Consider the following 17,275-nt stretch of genomic DNA (forward strand, 5'->3'; position numbering starts at 1 on the left):
GGATAGCAGACCCTACTCTCCTACACTCGCACTCTGCCAAAAGAACTGCAGGGTCTGGGAGCCTGTGGGTCTAACTGAGACAGCTTGCCCCTCCCTTCTACCATTGGGAGTATATATTCGTGTGAGTCCTCCCGCTGCACGGGAGGCGTGCGGACTGGCGCCGGGGTAAGCCCTGGCAAAGGGCGGGCCGTCTGTGGCCGGAGGAGGCTGGGCCCCCCCTATTTCATCTGTTGCCTGCCTTATCGAGCTCCCAAAGGTACTGTGAACAAACCTCTGACATAAGCTGGGCCTTCTGAAGTGTTCATCTATCGGTGCGTCTTCAAACCCACCTCATTGCATGACTGACTGGTCTCGCAAGTGTGGTCTCTTCTTGTCACCTTATTGATATGGGTAAAAGGAAGGCTATGGAGGGTTGGGGGGTTACCCACAACCAAAAAAGGTAAAAAAGCCAAGAAAGTGCACCATGCAGCGACTATTTGTGTGCTGACCAGAATAGAAGCAATAGTTAACGAGTGTGAAGTTCTGGGTCGTAATAGCACCAAAACCTCGAGCAGTGACACTTGTCAACTTGACGAGACTTCGTCCCCGGTCCAAGGAAGAGTAATCCCTTCTATGTTTACCAGACAAATCCCCCAGAGGCATCATGCTTGCGAAGTGCATAATATACCAGCCTTGGCCAAAGAGGGTTCCGACTTAAACCCCATCACTAATTCAGCATTAATAGTTGAATCCCCCGGGGGGTTACACTGGGAACATGTCATAGCCACCCAGGTTCTCTGTTCAAATAGGTTTGCAGCCCTCGAACATGTAAATGGAGACATGACTTCAATATCACTGGGGGAGACAAACTGATAATGTAACTACTGAGGATGTGGTTAGTTGTGAACCGTGTGGGTATACAAAGAAGGAGCTATTAGAGAGGATTAAAGAGCTGGAGAGGGACCTGGCATCCTTAAGTGTCAAGGTTGAGGGTCTTTTTGTCGGACGGGTTGGTCTCCCTGTTGGTCTTGCCCCATCCCTGCCCCATGTGCCCAACACGATGGTTAAAAGGGCTGGATTAGAACACCTTGGGGGCCCTCCTTCTATTCTACCCCCAATAGTAGGCCAACGATCAGAGGGCTCCCTGGGCACCAATACTTTACCATCCAACATCAGAACATATGCTCAGTCTGTGAGAGCTAGGGGTCCCAAGGAGCGAGCTATGGGCCAGGCCACCCTAGCAGCAAACAACCACTGCTTGGCCCCCCCAAAACCAGTCCTAAGTAAGCAAGTCGCTCACCCAAGATTACAAGGCGACAAAACTCATCGGGACAACTACATGCCAACAATATATAGGACACATGTACCAAGACTCAATACTGTTGGGGGCTACGAAAGTAGCGAGTATGTACACAATAAAGCAATAATTGGTTGAGGCACACAAGGGGCTGCAGATCCATCATACCGGAGGACATGGCAAAAGTGACGTGGGTTACAAAGGCTGATTCCAAGACCGACTGTATTGAGATACAACTCTATGACCCTATGATCGCAGAGAATCTACTGGTACTCGAGTTCAGAACGTCACCCCGAGCACTCTTCCATTCAGATCCAGCGCTTCCTGCTTTGGTCAGTGGCTCGGGAGGTGAGGGATTCTGGGCTGAGTCTAGTTGATTGACTAGAGGATATGTGGCCATCTGATCTTCCCCCTGTCCCTGAGCAGTACATACATAGAGAAAACGTTGCGGGTCCTGATCCGTCCGAGCTAGGAGGCAATGAAAGTGAGAACACAAAGGAGATTATCGATCCACCAGTGCCAGGGGAGGTGAGACACGCCGATCTAATTAACAAAAGTGTAGGGGTGATCCAATTTCTCTCCTGGAACATAGCAGGGATACAAATTAGCTCTTCCTGAATGGAAGGAATTTATTGGCAAATATGACATCTGCTTATTTCAGGAGACATGGAGCTTGGTCCCCCTACATAAGCCAGGGTTTTCCACATACTACATCCCGGCGACTACCTCAGGCAAAGGACGCCCTTCGGGGGGGGGGTCCATATATGGATCAACAGTGGCCTAAATTGGTCTGTTACTAAACATAACACCTCTTCCCAGGATATATTGCACTTGACATTCAGAAGGGACAAAAATGTTTATGCTAGAGGGTCTCCAGGTGCCCAAGTGTCATCCACTCTAACAGCTTTAGATCTAAAATTGTCTTACAACACTAGTATCTCGGGTATCATCGTCGCAGGTGATTTCAACTGCACTTATGAATCCTTGAGCGGAGAAGATATCATGGACATCGGAGATGAGGACACCAATTGGGCCATTCTGACTCTTAATATAGCGCCAATAAAGAAATGGACCCAAAGAGCCATACAAATTAATGCCCTGACATTAGAGCACAATCTAAGAACAGTTAATGACCCGTTCTGATCCTTGTGGATCCTACACATATAACAGGATCAGTTCCCCCTCTCGGATTGACTATATACTGCTGGACATACGTTTATGGGTTGATCACATTGACATGAAGGTTATTCCAAGATTGATTGTGATCACACCCCCCTGTCCATGCAAATTACACGAGGGGAGGACACTACATCAATTGCGACTGCTAGTACTCCGGTGCTGTCGACAAGGGAGGTAGTACTATCTAACTGCAACCGATGTCTTAGGTGGCATATGGTCGCTAATCAGGGCGAGACACTTGCGAATATTAGGAACCTCATAGAGCAGAGGATCTTGGACTTCGAATCTTTTAACACCATCCCTGAGGATATGCAAGATTCTGAGTTCCCCGGGCTCTATCAGGAGACCATAGGTAGGTTGGGTGAGTTTTTCCGTATAAAAGGCAATAGGGATAGCAACGCCCTATCTCCACAATCGACTAATCTGTGGTACTCTGCTACATGCAGGGAAAAAAGACGGGATCTATCCGCAGCTCTTAGGGAAAAAGATCAAGTAAAAATAAGCTTAGCTAGAAAGATCTATACAAGGACAATAGAACAAGCGAAACGTTTGTGGGAAGAATCACACTGGCAGGAGCTCAAATCAGTTTGAGGAGGGGAACAGACCCGCTTCCCAACCATATCTCAGGGAGTAAATGGTATGACCACTTTCTTGGCTTGTACTCTGGAGACGTAGGGAGCACACCCTCTGGGCAGGGGACTCGGCTATCTATCAATGAGGTTCCCAAACCAATGGAAATATTTGGGCAGAATGAAGTGACATCAGCTATTGCAAGCATAGTGGCAGGCAAGGCGGCGGGACCCGATGGCCTCCCTGGCGATCTATTATTGCATGACCAAAAGCTTTTGGCCCTTTTCATCCTCCAGGTAATGAACCTCATTGCCAGCGGACATGCTGTTCCAGATTCCTTTAAAGGCGCTGAGGTAGTGACCATCTACAAGAAGGGGAATAGGGAGGACCCTGCCAACTACAGACCGATTAGTCTAATCAATGTAGTTCAGAAAGTGGTAGGCAGGGTCCTCCTCACACGGTTAAGGTCCTGGATGGATGTGGATAGTGTCCTATCATATTTTCAGGCATGGTTCAGACAGGGGGTTGGCACGATGGACCAGGTCTTTAGATTTTACATGATCTACTGGAAATCTGTGATCATTGAAAAAGGCAGCCTCTATTTGGCATTCATCGATTTAAGAACAGCCTTCGACCTGGTCCCTCGTGCCAAATTTGGCAGGTAATATTTGACTTAGGCATCCCCCCCCCGATTCTGGACTTCATTAAACGCCTACATGATGGGAACTACGCCTGAATTAGGTGGGGGCGATAGGGCCACCTGACAGAAAGGGTAGCGGTAGAAAGAGGGGTACGACATGGTTGCGTTTTGGCCCCGACTCTATTCTCCCTCTTTGTTAATGGGGTGGTGGACCATTTGAGGGAGGACCCAGCCGATGCACCAACCCTGGCAGGTGAAAAATCCCCCAAGTTGCTCTTTGCCGATGATACCATCTTGATCTCAAAAAGCCCGATGGGACTACAAAAACTATTAGACCGGTTCATCCAGTTTTGCGACTCCAGGGGCCTATGTATCAACACATCTAAAACTAAGCTAATGGCACTGGCACCATCTAAACGATTTAGGAACACCATCAAGTTGAATGACTCCCCATTAGAATTAGTCAAAGCTTTCGACTACTTGGGCATACGGGTCAACAACTCGATGAAGTGGAACTCCCATCTGTCAAAAATGTTGCTTACCCACAAACGGGTTTCGGGGGCAATCGCAAGACATCAGCAACTTTCCCTTAGTAGAACAGTAGCCCCAGCCATTAAGGTGTATGAGGGCAAATTCTTGCCCTCGTCCCTCTATGGGGCGGAGCTTTGGGGATTCGAGAACACCATGGACCTAGTGAGATCAGAGAATAAGTTCTTCAGAGACCTGGTCTCACTCCCTCCATCGACCCCACTAGTTGTGCTCCGTCACGATTATGGGAAACATCCAATTAACGAAATAGCAAGGCTACTCCCCCTATTATTCTGGGTGCGCCTGAGAAGGACCCCAGAATTGTGTAATTATGCTACCTTTAGCGAGTTAGTCCAACTTGGCACCGGCCAAAAGATTAAATGGATATCCAAACTGAAACAGCTTGTTGGGGACATCGGACTGGCAGAGGCTTGGGAAAGCCAGACCCCGCCACCAAAACAAGCAGTAAAGAAAGTCTATTGGGAGTGGGTCATTGCAGAAGCCACACTGAATTCCAAACAGGGCACTTTGACGGAGCAGTTCCTAGATCATAAGCCCACTTCTAAATTGGAGCCCTTTCTTGCCTCTATCCAATCTCAGCAAGAAAAGGCATTACACTTGAAGTTTAGGTTTGGAACACTCCCACTTAATGACTTCACCGTACGGTGGAAATCTAACATCGTGAAAGGTAGGATGTGCCCCGGCTTTGCTTCCCCCACTGAATCTATTCCCCACTTTCTATTTGCTTGTCCGGCATGCAAGCATGCAAGAAGAAAATGGCTGAAACCCATTTGTATTAACTTGGGAGCTAAGAACCATAGGGAGGTGTTGCGTATTTTAAAAACTGACACATCCTCCCTCAGTACAATCTGTGGGACAGCTAAATATTTGGGCTTTGCCTGGATAATCAGAAGTAAGCTACTGAGGGAGAATACTATTAGGAACCAGGAACATAAGTGAGGTCCCCCTCCTATATTGCGTTTTTTTTTATTGTATATGAACTGTTTTTTATCTTTGTACAGTTTTTATGGAATATTTATATTTTGTACAACGTGTTTTTAAATAAGATGATAGTGGTTTGTGTAATGATTGTATGACAATGAGACATTGTTCTCTCTTTTTTTTTAAATATTGGTCTGTCCTAAAGTGATGAAATTGGGTTATTCATACTTTTCTGATATTTTATATCGAATAAAGTCATACAACAACAACACTATGCTTGTGATCATCTTAAAATAAAATATAATTTTTGTTTGCAGCCCATTTTTCTTAAAGTGTGCAGAGTAATTAGGAGAAATGTATAGTTTTTAATTTTTTTGTTGAAGAGTAAGCAGTGGTCCCCTTCCTACTCTCCAACAAACTTTGTTTTAAATTCAAAAAGGGAAAGGGGTTTCAAACTGGCCTCGTCCTTTTTTGCTTATGTGTAACACTCAAATGCAAGACACAGCAAGTTTTAAAGCTTTATGACTGGATTGCACTAGCAAAATATTGATATATCACTTCTTTCTTTAATTTTTATAAGTGATGACCACATTTTGCCCTTGCTAAAACATGAATAGGTATAGGTTATATCCCTCCTTTAAGAGTAAGTACAAGTTTACTGACTTTCACATTTGGATTGGTACATTATTAAAAGCATATTTACACTTGCGGACTAAAAATTGCAGTATGTGCAGCCATTAAAGTGCTCTGTACATGTGGTTACATATTTTGGTATTACACAAATAAAATCAGGAAGGAATGCATGTTAACAAGCAACTTTGGGGAGAAATCATTGAAATACATACTTCCAGTGGTTGAAGTATAGACCGTAGTGCCTGTTGTGATTTTAGTGGGTGGAATAGTGGTAGCTATGGAAATAGACAACAATGGAAATATTATATAAAAGCTACATGTTTTCATATTTTTTATATTCAAGTACACAAATAAATATTTGTCATGCATTCGGAATCCACACATATTCTTGACTTTATAGTGATGTGAAATGATATGTGATCAATACCTTAATGTATTCTTGTTAATAAATTATTTCTTACTTTTTTTAAATTTTATTTATTGAGATGTTTCGGGGTATTGAGGTAAAAAAGTCATTACATATATCAATTCATTTACACAATCAGAATAAATACGTCAACAGCAATAAATAGAAAATACAAAAAGTAAAAGGAAGGATTAAAAATGCTGGGGTAGGCATGAGTAGACATAAGGACCATCCAATCTTATAAACAATTCAGCTTGTATTTTCACTGCTTAGATTCCCTCCATTTTCTGACCGGTGCCCATATGTTTCTACCCAACTCACGTGTTTTCTTTCCCTTAAAATCATACTAGCACTCCTCGATATTATGCATTCCTAAAAACCGTGTTAACCACTGCTGAAATGTGGGTGCAGTGGTATCTTTCCATCCAGCAGAAATTAATAAACGCAGTATAGCCACTGATATAAAAACCAGGGCTTCAACCTCACCTTCTGCCTTCAGTTTGCCGTCCGTGCCTACTAAAACCACAATAGGGAATAGAACGATGTTTTGTTCTAGCAGCCCCTCCAAAAATAACTGTATCTCCCTAATAATCAGTGTTAAATTCGGACAGTTAGAAATCATATGGAGTAAATCTGCTGGACCCGTATTACATCTGGGGCACCTGTCATTATCTCTTACGCCCCAGGCGAACAATTTTGATGGGGTAAAATACAAGTTAAAAAGGGTCTTATAGTGCTGAGCCCGCAGATTTGAGGAACGAAAGATCTTCTTATTCAGTATTAGGGCTAAATCTAAATCCACATCTGGGTCGCCAATTTTTTGAGCTAGCGTAGTTTCTGTCTTTTCCATATCATCCTCCAGCTCTTGTAGAAGATTATTATACCCTATTCTAATTTTACTGCCTCCCTTTTTCAAATAATCTACAATTGGATTGCTCACCAAAAGAGATAACCTAGGCCTGAGTGAGCGAAGTGTTTGAGCAATTTGCCCATATAGAAGCCACTGACTGGCTGGGAGCCCAAATTTTTGCTGCAGTATATTAAAACCAAGAATCTCGTTGCCTAGTGTAACATCACCTAGACACATAACTCCCAGCTCCCTCCACAGACGACTATTTCTATTTTGACCTAAATGGGCAAAGGTGTTAGATTTCCAGAGATCAATATTAACATGAACTTTTGGGATGTTCAAAAATTTCATTACCAGCTTACAAGTTCCCCATCCCCCCATCAGAGTCTTATATCTGGCTCTCCTGTAATACCTCCGGTCAAATTCGCACATCAGTAGCCCTACTGCCTTCCTTCCCACTAAGAGTTCATAGATAGAGGGGAGTGCTTGAATGCCAGGCTGGGATTCTAATGTTTCCAGATCATATTGAAACAATACATTAATTTGAACCAAAAGACATGTCCAATGATACAGCCTGATATTAGGCATCACCAGGCCACCCCTCTTAAGTGGTAGAGACATGCGGGCAATCGATCTTCTAACTTTCCCATACTGCCAGATGAAACGGATAAACATTGCTTCGATTTTCATAATTGTCCCCTCTTCCAATAGCAATGGAATGGCATGGAACAGATAGAGGAGCTTAGGAAACATAGTCATTTTCAATACATTTACCTTGTCAATCAGTGATAAATGTAATACATCTATCCTATTAAGCTCCTTTTCAATTGAATCTATCAGTGGTAAATAGTTATCCGCAATAATCTTATTTACATTAGCATTCACCCTTACACCCAGATATACAGCTGATTCCACACATCTTTGATCCAGCTTAGTGATGTTACTCGTGCATATGATCTGTGTTTTTTCCTAATTCAGGCGATACCCTGACCGTACACCAAAGTCCTTAGCCAACTGACATATCTCGGCCATAGCTTGTTGAGGGGCCGTTGTTATAATTGCCAAATTTTCAGCGTTTGCCAGAAGTTTGGTAGTATGGCCATTGAGTATCACTGGGGTAATCTGTTCAGACACCTGAATTTTTTGTATAAGAGGATCAATATACAGTGAGAATAAAATCGGGGAGCAGGGGCATCCTTGCCGAGTCCCCCTTCTGATTATTATTTAATCCGAACTTTGACCCATAACCATAACCCTAGCAACCGGGTCACTGTACATCGCCTTGATTGCCCTCATGCTCTAGTTCCCAAAACTCCTTCCGGCCAAGATCCCCCACAGATATTCCCAGATCACACGGTCGAATGCTTTCTCCGCATCGAAGAGGATCATGGCCATATCTCCACCCGTGGCGGCATGGGCATCGAATAATGCTATAGCACTCCTTATGTGATCCGTAGTGCCTCGACCTGGCATGAACCCATGCTGTCACGGGGAGACCAATCGACCAATGATCCCCCCCAATCTTTTCGCCCAGACCTTGGAATGTAATTTTGTGTCCGTATTAAAAAGGGATATCGGACGATATGAACCTGGATTATTTTTAGGTTTACCTTTTTTTATGAAATATGACAATGTTTGTCTCCTTCCAGGTATCAGGGATTAGACCCGAGCACACTATACCGGTAAATAGATCCAGCAGGATTGGGTTGATTCCCTCCTCTAAGCAACTATATACTTCGAGGGGGATCCCATCAGGTCCCGCAGCTTTACCAGCTGCTAGTTCCTGAAGCGCCATCTTTATCTCAGTCAAAGTCATGTAGCGTTCCAACATCTCCCTACTTCTTTCGTCTAATTCTGGGCCATCATCTTTGAGGACTGGACTTTGTACAGTCCCCCCACCCTCTTCATCATATAGTTTTTGGTAGAAGATCTGGAAAACTCTCAGTATTTCTTTAGGCTCAGTATGTTCAGTCCCATTTTCCTGAATACTGGAGATCAAGTTTTTAGATCTCTCCTGCCTGACCCGGAGTGCTAATGCTCTTCCTGCCTGTTCCCTTGTCTCGTATCACTTTGCCCTAGAGGACTGATACTCCCTAGACTCGTTCTGCGTCACTACCCCCTGGAGATCAGCTTTGATGGTAGCCTGTTTAAACTTGCCTGACCATCAGCCCCCTGCCCTATCTCTTTGATATGTTGTGCTTCTACTATTCCTAGCTCCCCAATCAGAGTTTCAACATTCATCCTATCCTCCTTCCTCAATCTGGCTAAGCAACTTATTGTCTTACCCCTCAGAGTTGCCTTAAAAGTATCCCAAACTACTTCGCTGGAAGCACTATACCGATTAATCTCATAGAATTCCCTAGTCAATTGTCTTATATGTCTCACAAACCTGTCATCCGCAAGGAGCTTTCTCTCAAATGACCAGTTTGTTTGACGCCTTTCAACATTATCCACCACACATGTTAAAATCAGTGGGTTGTGGTCAGAGATGTACTTGGGTAATTTCATGACATTAACTTTACAAAGCTTATCTGAGGAGAGCAGGAAATAGTCCAATTTGGAGTATTTCCGATGCGGGAAAGAGAAATAAGTAAAGCCCGGTTCGGTAGGTTTTTTCACATTCCAAACATCCTCAAGCCCATGCGATCTCATGAGTGAGGTCAGGGTCCTAAGCACTTTTGGCTTACATCCTGAGTAACTACCTGACCTATTCCAATCAACCGAAATATTCATATCCCCACACATTATAATCGTTGTCGGCCAATCTGCCAACTCTTTCTCTAGGATATCAAACACTTCCGGGTCATCATAATTTGACCCATACACTGTGCACAATGTATAACCAAGGGTCAAATCGGCTATTGCCCATCTTCCTGAGCTAGCCGCCTTCACTCTCTTTACCCCACCTAGACTTTGTTTGGCAAGAATAGCTACCCCCCTGACCGATGAAGTTTGTGATGAGAATGCCAATATCTCATAGCCCCTGATATTTAATAGATTTTTCTTAGCCCATGGGAGGTGGGTCTCTTGCACACACAGAATATCCAGATTATTATATCTGACGAAATGACCCAATCTCTGGCACTTTCTCCAATCATTTAGCCCATCAATATTGATGGAGCAGATTTTAATGTGTGACATAAAATTGTATTAATTTTCCCTGATAGTATAAAGGACACACCCTTGATTTATCAATTGTTGTTGTTGATGAAATTCTCTGACTGAAACCCGAAACCTCTTTGTACCAAAACATCTTGTTTTTTGCTTTTTCCTCCCACCCTCCCCTCCCCTCCCTCCCCCTTCCTTCCCACCATTCTCCCCCCCACCCCCCACCTTCCTTCGCCCCCACCCCCACCAGCACCCCCACCCACACACCAACTCAAGTAAGGCGCGCAGACCTAGTTTGTGCACGCGATGGAGAGGCGGTTAAAGCAGTGGAGATGAAATTAATCAAAACCGTCCATAAAATCCATACCCTGGATATGAATAAGCCGCCAATGAGTACCTGAATGCCAAAGGGAAACCACACACCACACTTCATACAGCCATAATACTGTGCTGAGAAAAAATAATGAATTTGGCCTATTAGCAAGCTTATCGAGACTTATCAATATGCCATTGCACATCCTGTTAGGAAAAAAGGGTTAATTAAACAAACTCATGCCCCTTGAGAGTCTAAATATTCGTTGGCTTTGACTGCAGACGTGAAATACAATGTTCTGCCAGCATTGATTATTTTCAGTTGTGCCGGGTTGATCAAGTAAGCCTGCATCTTTTTAGCTTGAAATGGTAAAATTAACTGTCTCAACCTCCATCGCCTCTCCACTGTTATATGACAGAAGTCGGGCCTGACAAAAAACGATATCCCTCCAACGGTCTTTCTTGAATCTGGTCTCCCTTTCTCCGATATCGCTTGTCTCAACACAAAGTTGCCTAAGAATATCAGTATCGCTCTTGGCTTATCCCCTTCCTTTGGATGCTTATTTGGCTTGAATGGGGTGCGATGAGCCCGCTGTATTTCCTCCGCCCAGATCCAACCTGGTAGATCTACAAATGCTTGCTCGAAGAGCTTAATGACAAATGCTCTCACATCCGTCCCTTCAGCCCCCTCCTGTACCCCCAGCAACCGGAGGTTATTCCGTCTCTGTCGGTTCTCCAGGTCCTCCAGCTTCCATTGGATGTCCATTATTTGAGCATTTCGGGCATCTACCTTGGTAGTGGCTGCCACTGACTCTGCCTCCGTTAAGACCACTCTTTCCTCAAGGTTTGACACTTGATCGCCAAAGTTGACACACACTTTGGACAGTTTCCTCACAGTGCATTGCATCTTTCTAACAGCGGCCTGTGTCTTACGACTGTCCTGACGGGTTTCTTCCCTGGGTGCAAGGATTTCCTTGTGTATCACCACTAGGAGGGACATCTGTGCGGCTTCCCCATGTGGGCTCCCAAGTAATGGAGTGGCTGACGAATGATCCCAGCTAAGCTCCTGCACTTTGATCCCAGCAGGTGGTCTTGCCGCAGATATATGTGACCCTCGATCATGTTCTGGCACACTTTCTGTTTCCAAGTTACTACCTTCCTGCTCAGAGCTGTCATCCTCCGACCACTCACCACCTTCTGAAACGGAAAAGAAGCATTCGCAAGGGGCTTTCTCCTTGTCAGTTAGTTTTTCCGGGCCAGGATGATTTACAATCTTTTCCAAAGTAACCTCCTGAAGCAGTGCAGGTTCCATTTTAGATTTTGTTGCCTCTTCTGAGCTCAGATTTGCACCCTCTATGTTTTCTCCTGCCCCCTCCCGGATCACTGTTATTTCTTTCGTCAATAGCGTGTCATTAGGTTGCCAATTAGGTTGCCCAACAGTCTTTAAGCTGGTCTCTGCTATGTTTGTATAAATTATCTCTTACGATCAAGTTATTTTTTTATAACTGTGAGAAAATCATTAATAAAATAGAACTACAATGTAATAGGATAGGAATATATGAAAATATCTCCCAATCAGTTATGTAGCTAAGATGCAACTGTTATGCATGTGTAAAATAGCCCTCCACTTTACGTAGGGTAAGAACCTTTATAACAATTTGCTAAATAACATTTCCTTAGGGTGCTAAATTTACCATATGTGGCAAATAACTCATTCTCCTAGATTTTAACATAAAAATGAGACATAAACAGTTGCATTTCTTTTTAACACGCTGAAATCTGCACAGTTTGCAAATTAGTGTAACTTTCCTCAGTAAACATGTATGCGTTTGATCCACTGGAATCTATCAATTGAAAACTATGAGGTTCTGATTATAAAATAATGTTACTTTCTAGTCAATTGCTTGATTCCGCAAAGAACAGAATTTAACCCTGTACATCTATGAGTGTCTAATCCATCATATGCTCTTCGAGTATGTATTTAAATACAATGAAGTATATGGAATATGATTGCACTGAAGGGTAAAATTAAGCTAAAATGCTATGTTTGAGGAAATATATCTGACAACAATATAAACTGGCATCCTGAAAGTGCTTCTTGACTCTGTAACTTCATTACAATTGAATGGTTGAATATTACATTGTGTGTGGGATATATACAAACACTCCTAATTGCACATTTTGTTTTCAATAATGGAACAATGGCCATATGCACTAAATGTCAGACATGGAAAACTGTTTATGACCAGCATTGACATTTACAAACAAACTTACATAATAATATTTGATTGGTAATATTCTGTTTCTAAGTGCATGATATTCCAGTCTACTTTATGAATATTTAATATACATTTTTCAAATCGGAACCAACTTCAATTGATTGCCATCACAGTGATTGTGGCCTACTAATGTCTGGTGATCAACACATCTGTGATTGTCTTGAAATCATTTTTGTTTTTCATATGGAGCCAATTCTATTTAAAGTATAGTGTAGCACTTAAAAAACATTTTTTGTAAAGATTTTTGGATGTATTAGCAGTGATCCACTACCTACTCTTCAATTCTGTTTTAATTTATATTCAGAATGTGGAAGGGGTCCCAAACTTGCTCTGTCCTTTTCGTGACTAAGGTATCACTCAAACATAGGAGTCAGTAATTTTCAATGTTTTTGACGGCATTACACTCGCAAAATAGTTATAAATCACATATTAAGTCTGTATAGAGATTACTAACATTTGAGCTTTCCAACTACTGAATAGGTCGAGGTTGTAATCCAATTTTAAGCGCGTGCAAAAGATTACTGATTTCCAAATTTGGATTGGTGCATTAGAAAAAGCACCTTTCTATTGGCAAACTTCGAATTGGAGTATATGCAGCATCAAAGACACTTTGTAAATGTGGGTGCCTATTTTATATTTTGAAAATAAAATCAGTAGGCAATGCAAATTAAGAAGCAAGCATGGGGGAAATCATTGAAATACATACTTCCAGTAGTTGATGTATAGACCGTAGTGCCTGTTGTGGTTTTAGTGTGGGGAGGTGCTGTGGCTATAGAAACAGACAATGATAGAAATATTATCAAAAAGCCCATATTTTAGTATTTTAATACCTATAAATATTTGACACAAAGTTTGACTTCACATATATCCTTCAATCTTAATGTAGTGCAAAAGAATGTAATCAATGCATTTTCACTGTTCTTGTAATTAAAACAATTTTTTAAATCAAGTTATTTCTATCATGAGGGAAAATCATCACCGAAAACAGAAATATAATGTAGTACAATAGGTATATATAACAATATATCCCAAGCTGTTTCATTGCTAAAATGTAGAAATGATAATATAAAGCATGTGTAAAATAACCTTCCACATTCCATAAGGCAACATCCCTTCTAACAATGTGGGGTATTTACCACATGTGGTAAATATCATTATCCTAGGATCATACATTTATCATGTATGGCGAAGAAGTCCTTTTCATATTTTCCATCATGAAAACAAGAAATAAAAACCTGAATTGGTTTTTAACCTATAGAATTATGCACATCTTTCCCTTTAATGCGCCTTTCCCCCTAAGAAGTATTGCATGTTCGACCTGCTTGAATATATCAGTGGAAAACTATAAGTGTGGGATAATATATTAATTTTGCTTCCTGTCCAAACCTCTGTTTCAGTAGGGAAAATAATTTAAATCTAATGTTGTAATGAGTGCCTAAAAATGAGATGCACTATAAGTAGGTTTTTAAAAACAGCAATGTGTATGGAATAATGAAATTAGCACAAAATGCTATGGGGCCAATTACACTGTTTTCAGAAACTCTTCCGACCAAATTAGTTTCGGAATGATTTCCGACCGAATTGGGTTCTGCAAGTCCAACTGACTAATTACAATGCTTACGAACATCATTCGGTCGGAGCCTGTATTCCAAACGAGAACATAGACTAACAAAAAGGGCTGGTTGGGGAAAGACCTTGCAACCTGTGGGGGCACCTTAGGGTGCCTGCCACACCGTGCATCGTTGGAAGTAAGGGGTTCCTTGGGTACACCCATGGACCCCATACGGAGGGCTATGGCTGAAAGGATGCCTGCTACAAGCTCCCAAAGTCAGATTCCGACAGCCTTTTCATGTCTGGCAAACTGATTTGGAACAGCTGTGAGAATTGGTCATCGTAATCGCTCGGTCATAAACCGTGTCAATAGAGCTCTACGATTTGGCTCCGAACGACTCTGGTTCTCCGAATGCCGATCGGAACCGACAGCCCGAACGATTTCCTTGCATCATTAGCGGTTGGTCAGGAATGTATCTGATTCTGTTGAACACATAGTTTCCGAATTGGAGTCAGGGAATCTTAATCCTTTCCGGAACCCTTCCGACCGACATCGAAATTGGCCCGTATATGTGTAGAATCATTTGTAATAGAAGTATGAACTGTTGTCATGAATTTGCTTCTTGACACTTCAGTTCACTGCTATTCAAAGATTGTCTTCTTAATTGCGCTTAAAACAAATACAGACACTCCAAAGATTGTGAAAATCAAAATATTAGGATAAAGGCTTTGCATTTAGTTTACTTCACTTTATACAATGGAATTGCTCTATTTGGGTTCAATTATCTAACTATAGACCACATGCACTAAATACCAGTCACAAAATATTGCTGCGACCAGAATGGAATTTTACTAAGCAATTTACTTAGTAAGAGTCCGTTCCTACAATTCTGATTCTCAGTGGATCATATACCTGTCTACCTGTTTAATATTAAAGTGGAAGTTTACAAATTAAGACGCACTCCAATGTTAGAGGTGGTGTCGGGATATCAATATGCTTCTGATCATCTTCAAATAAAAATAAAATATTTGTTTGCAGCCCATTTTCCTTCAAGTGTGCAGTGCAATTAAGAGAAATGTATAGTTTTAAAAATGTTGTTGAAGAGTAGGCAGTGGTCCCCTTCGTACTCTCCAACAAACTTTGTTTTATATCCAAAAAGGGAAAGTGGTTCCAAAATGGCCATCACTTGTTTCTTAAATTTTTGTAAGTGATGTCCACATGTTGTCCTTGCCAAAAAAGTATTTGGTATAGGTTATAATCTTATTTTAAGAGTCAGTAAAAGTTTACTAACTTCCAAATTTGGATTGGTATATTAGAAAAAGCATATTTACATTTGTAGATTACAAATTGCAGTATGTACAGTCACAAAAGTGCTTTGTACATGTTTGTACATATTTTGGAATAACACAAATAAATTGGTCAGGCAATGTATGTCAACAAGCAACCACGGGGAGAAATCATTGCAATACATACTTCCAGTCATTGAAGTATAGACTGTAGTGCCTGTTGTGGTTTTAGGGAATGGAATAGTGGCAGCTATATAAACAGACAATAATGGAAATATTATCTAAAAGCCTTACGTTTTAATATTCAAATTGTTACTAATATGTATTTGTCATGAATTTTAATCCATATATATTCTAGACTCTTTAGTGATATGAAATGTAATCAATAAATGTTCATTTATTCTTAAGATTAAATTATTTCTTAAAATCAACTTTTTTTATCACTTAAAACAGATCTACAATATAATAAGAAAGGAATATATGAAAATATTGCCCGACCAGTTACATAGCTAAAATGCACCTGATATGCATGTGTAAAATAGTCCTCCACTTTACGTAAGGTAAGAACCTGTACAGCAATTTGGGCTCACGATTTTAGATATTTAACACAATTGGTAAGTACCATTCCCATAGGGCGCTAAATTTACAATGTGTGGTCAATAACTCATTCTCCTAGTTTTTAAATTCAAATGAACTATAAACAGCTAAATTGTTTTTTTAACACACTGAATTCTGCACAGTTTGCAATTTAGTGTAACTCTCCTTCAATATAATTTTGCAGGTTTGACCTGCTCAAATTTATCAATGGAAGACTATGAGGGTCTTATAATATCATCATTTTTCTTCCTAGTAAAATGTTTGTTTACACAGTGAACAGAATTTAACCCTCAACATCTTTGAGTGTCTAATACACCACATGGCCTTCGAGTATATATTTTTTTTAAATGATGTATATGGAATATGATTGCACTGAGGGGTGAAATTAGGCTACAATTATATGTGTGAGGAATAATTTATAACAACAATATAAAGTTACATCCTGAAAGTGCTTCTTGACTAAGTAACTACCTTACTATTGAATGGTTGAATAATGAATTATGTGTGGGATTTATACAAAGACTCCAAAAGATTTTGCTAAGCCAAAAATTAGCACAGAGTTCTTTGTATATACTTTACTTTTTATGATATAATTGCACATTTTGTTTTCAATTTTGGAACAATACCACATATACCATATGTTGGACACAAAAAACTGGTTGCGACCAGTACTGAAATTTACAAACCAACTTACATAGTAATAATAAAATGATTCCTAATATTCTGTTTCTAAGTGGATAATTTTTCAGTCTACCTGATGAATATGAAATAGAAAATGTGCAAATTACAACTGACTTCAATAGCTGGCCATCAGAGTGATGGTGGTCTATGAATGTTTGGAGATCAATATGTCTGTGATCCTCTTAAAATATTTTTTGTTTTTCCTATGGCGCTCATTCTCTTCAAATGATACAGTGTAGCACTTAAAAAAAGTTGACTTTTTTAAGGTTTGTTGAAATATAAGCAGTGATCCCCCACCTACTCTTCAATACTGTTTTAATTTATATTCAGAAAGTGGAAGGGGTACCAAAGTGACTTTGGTACCCCTTTCACTTTCTGCGACTAAAGTATCACACAAATTTACTGGATTTCACATGCAAAATATTGATCCATCACA

At 41.1% G+C, this 17,275-nt stretch overlaps 1 protein-coding gene across 1 annotated transcript in view; it reads right to left on the reverse strand.

The window, feature by feature from the left end:
- The window catches only part of LOC147750621 (uncharacterized), a 920,203-nt gene that overhangs the window by 684,830 nt on the left and 218,098 nt on the right, over positions 1-17,275 (reverse strand). The window contains exon 8 of the mRNA XM_086929808.1: positions 5,981-6,043. Within this exon, the coding sequence (XP_086785934.1) occupies positions 5,981-6,043 (63 nt within the window). The remainder of the gene's footprint in view (positions 1-5,980; positions 6,044-17,275) is intronic.

Source organism: Lissotriton vulgaris, chromosome 1_1 (assembly GCF_964263255.1).
Source record: "Lissotriton vulgaris chromosome 1_1, aLisVul1.2, whole genome shotgun sequence".
NCBI classification, from domain to species: Eukaryota; Metazoa; Chordata; class Amphibia; order Caudata; family Salamandridae; genus Lissotriton; species Lissotriton vulgaris.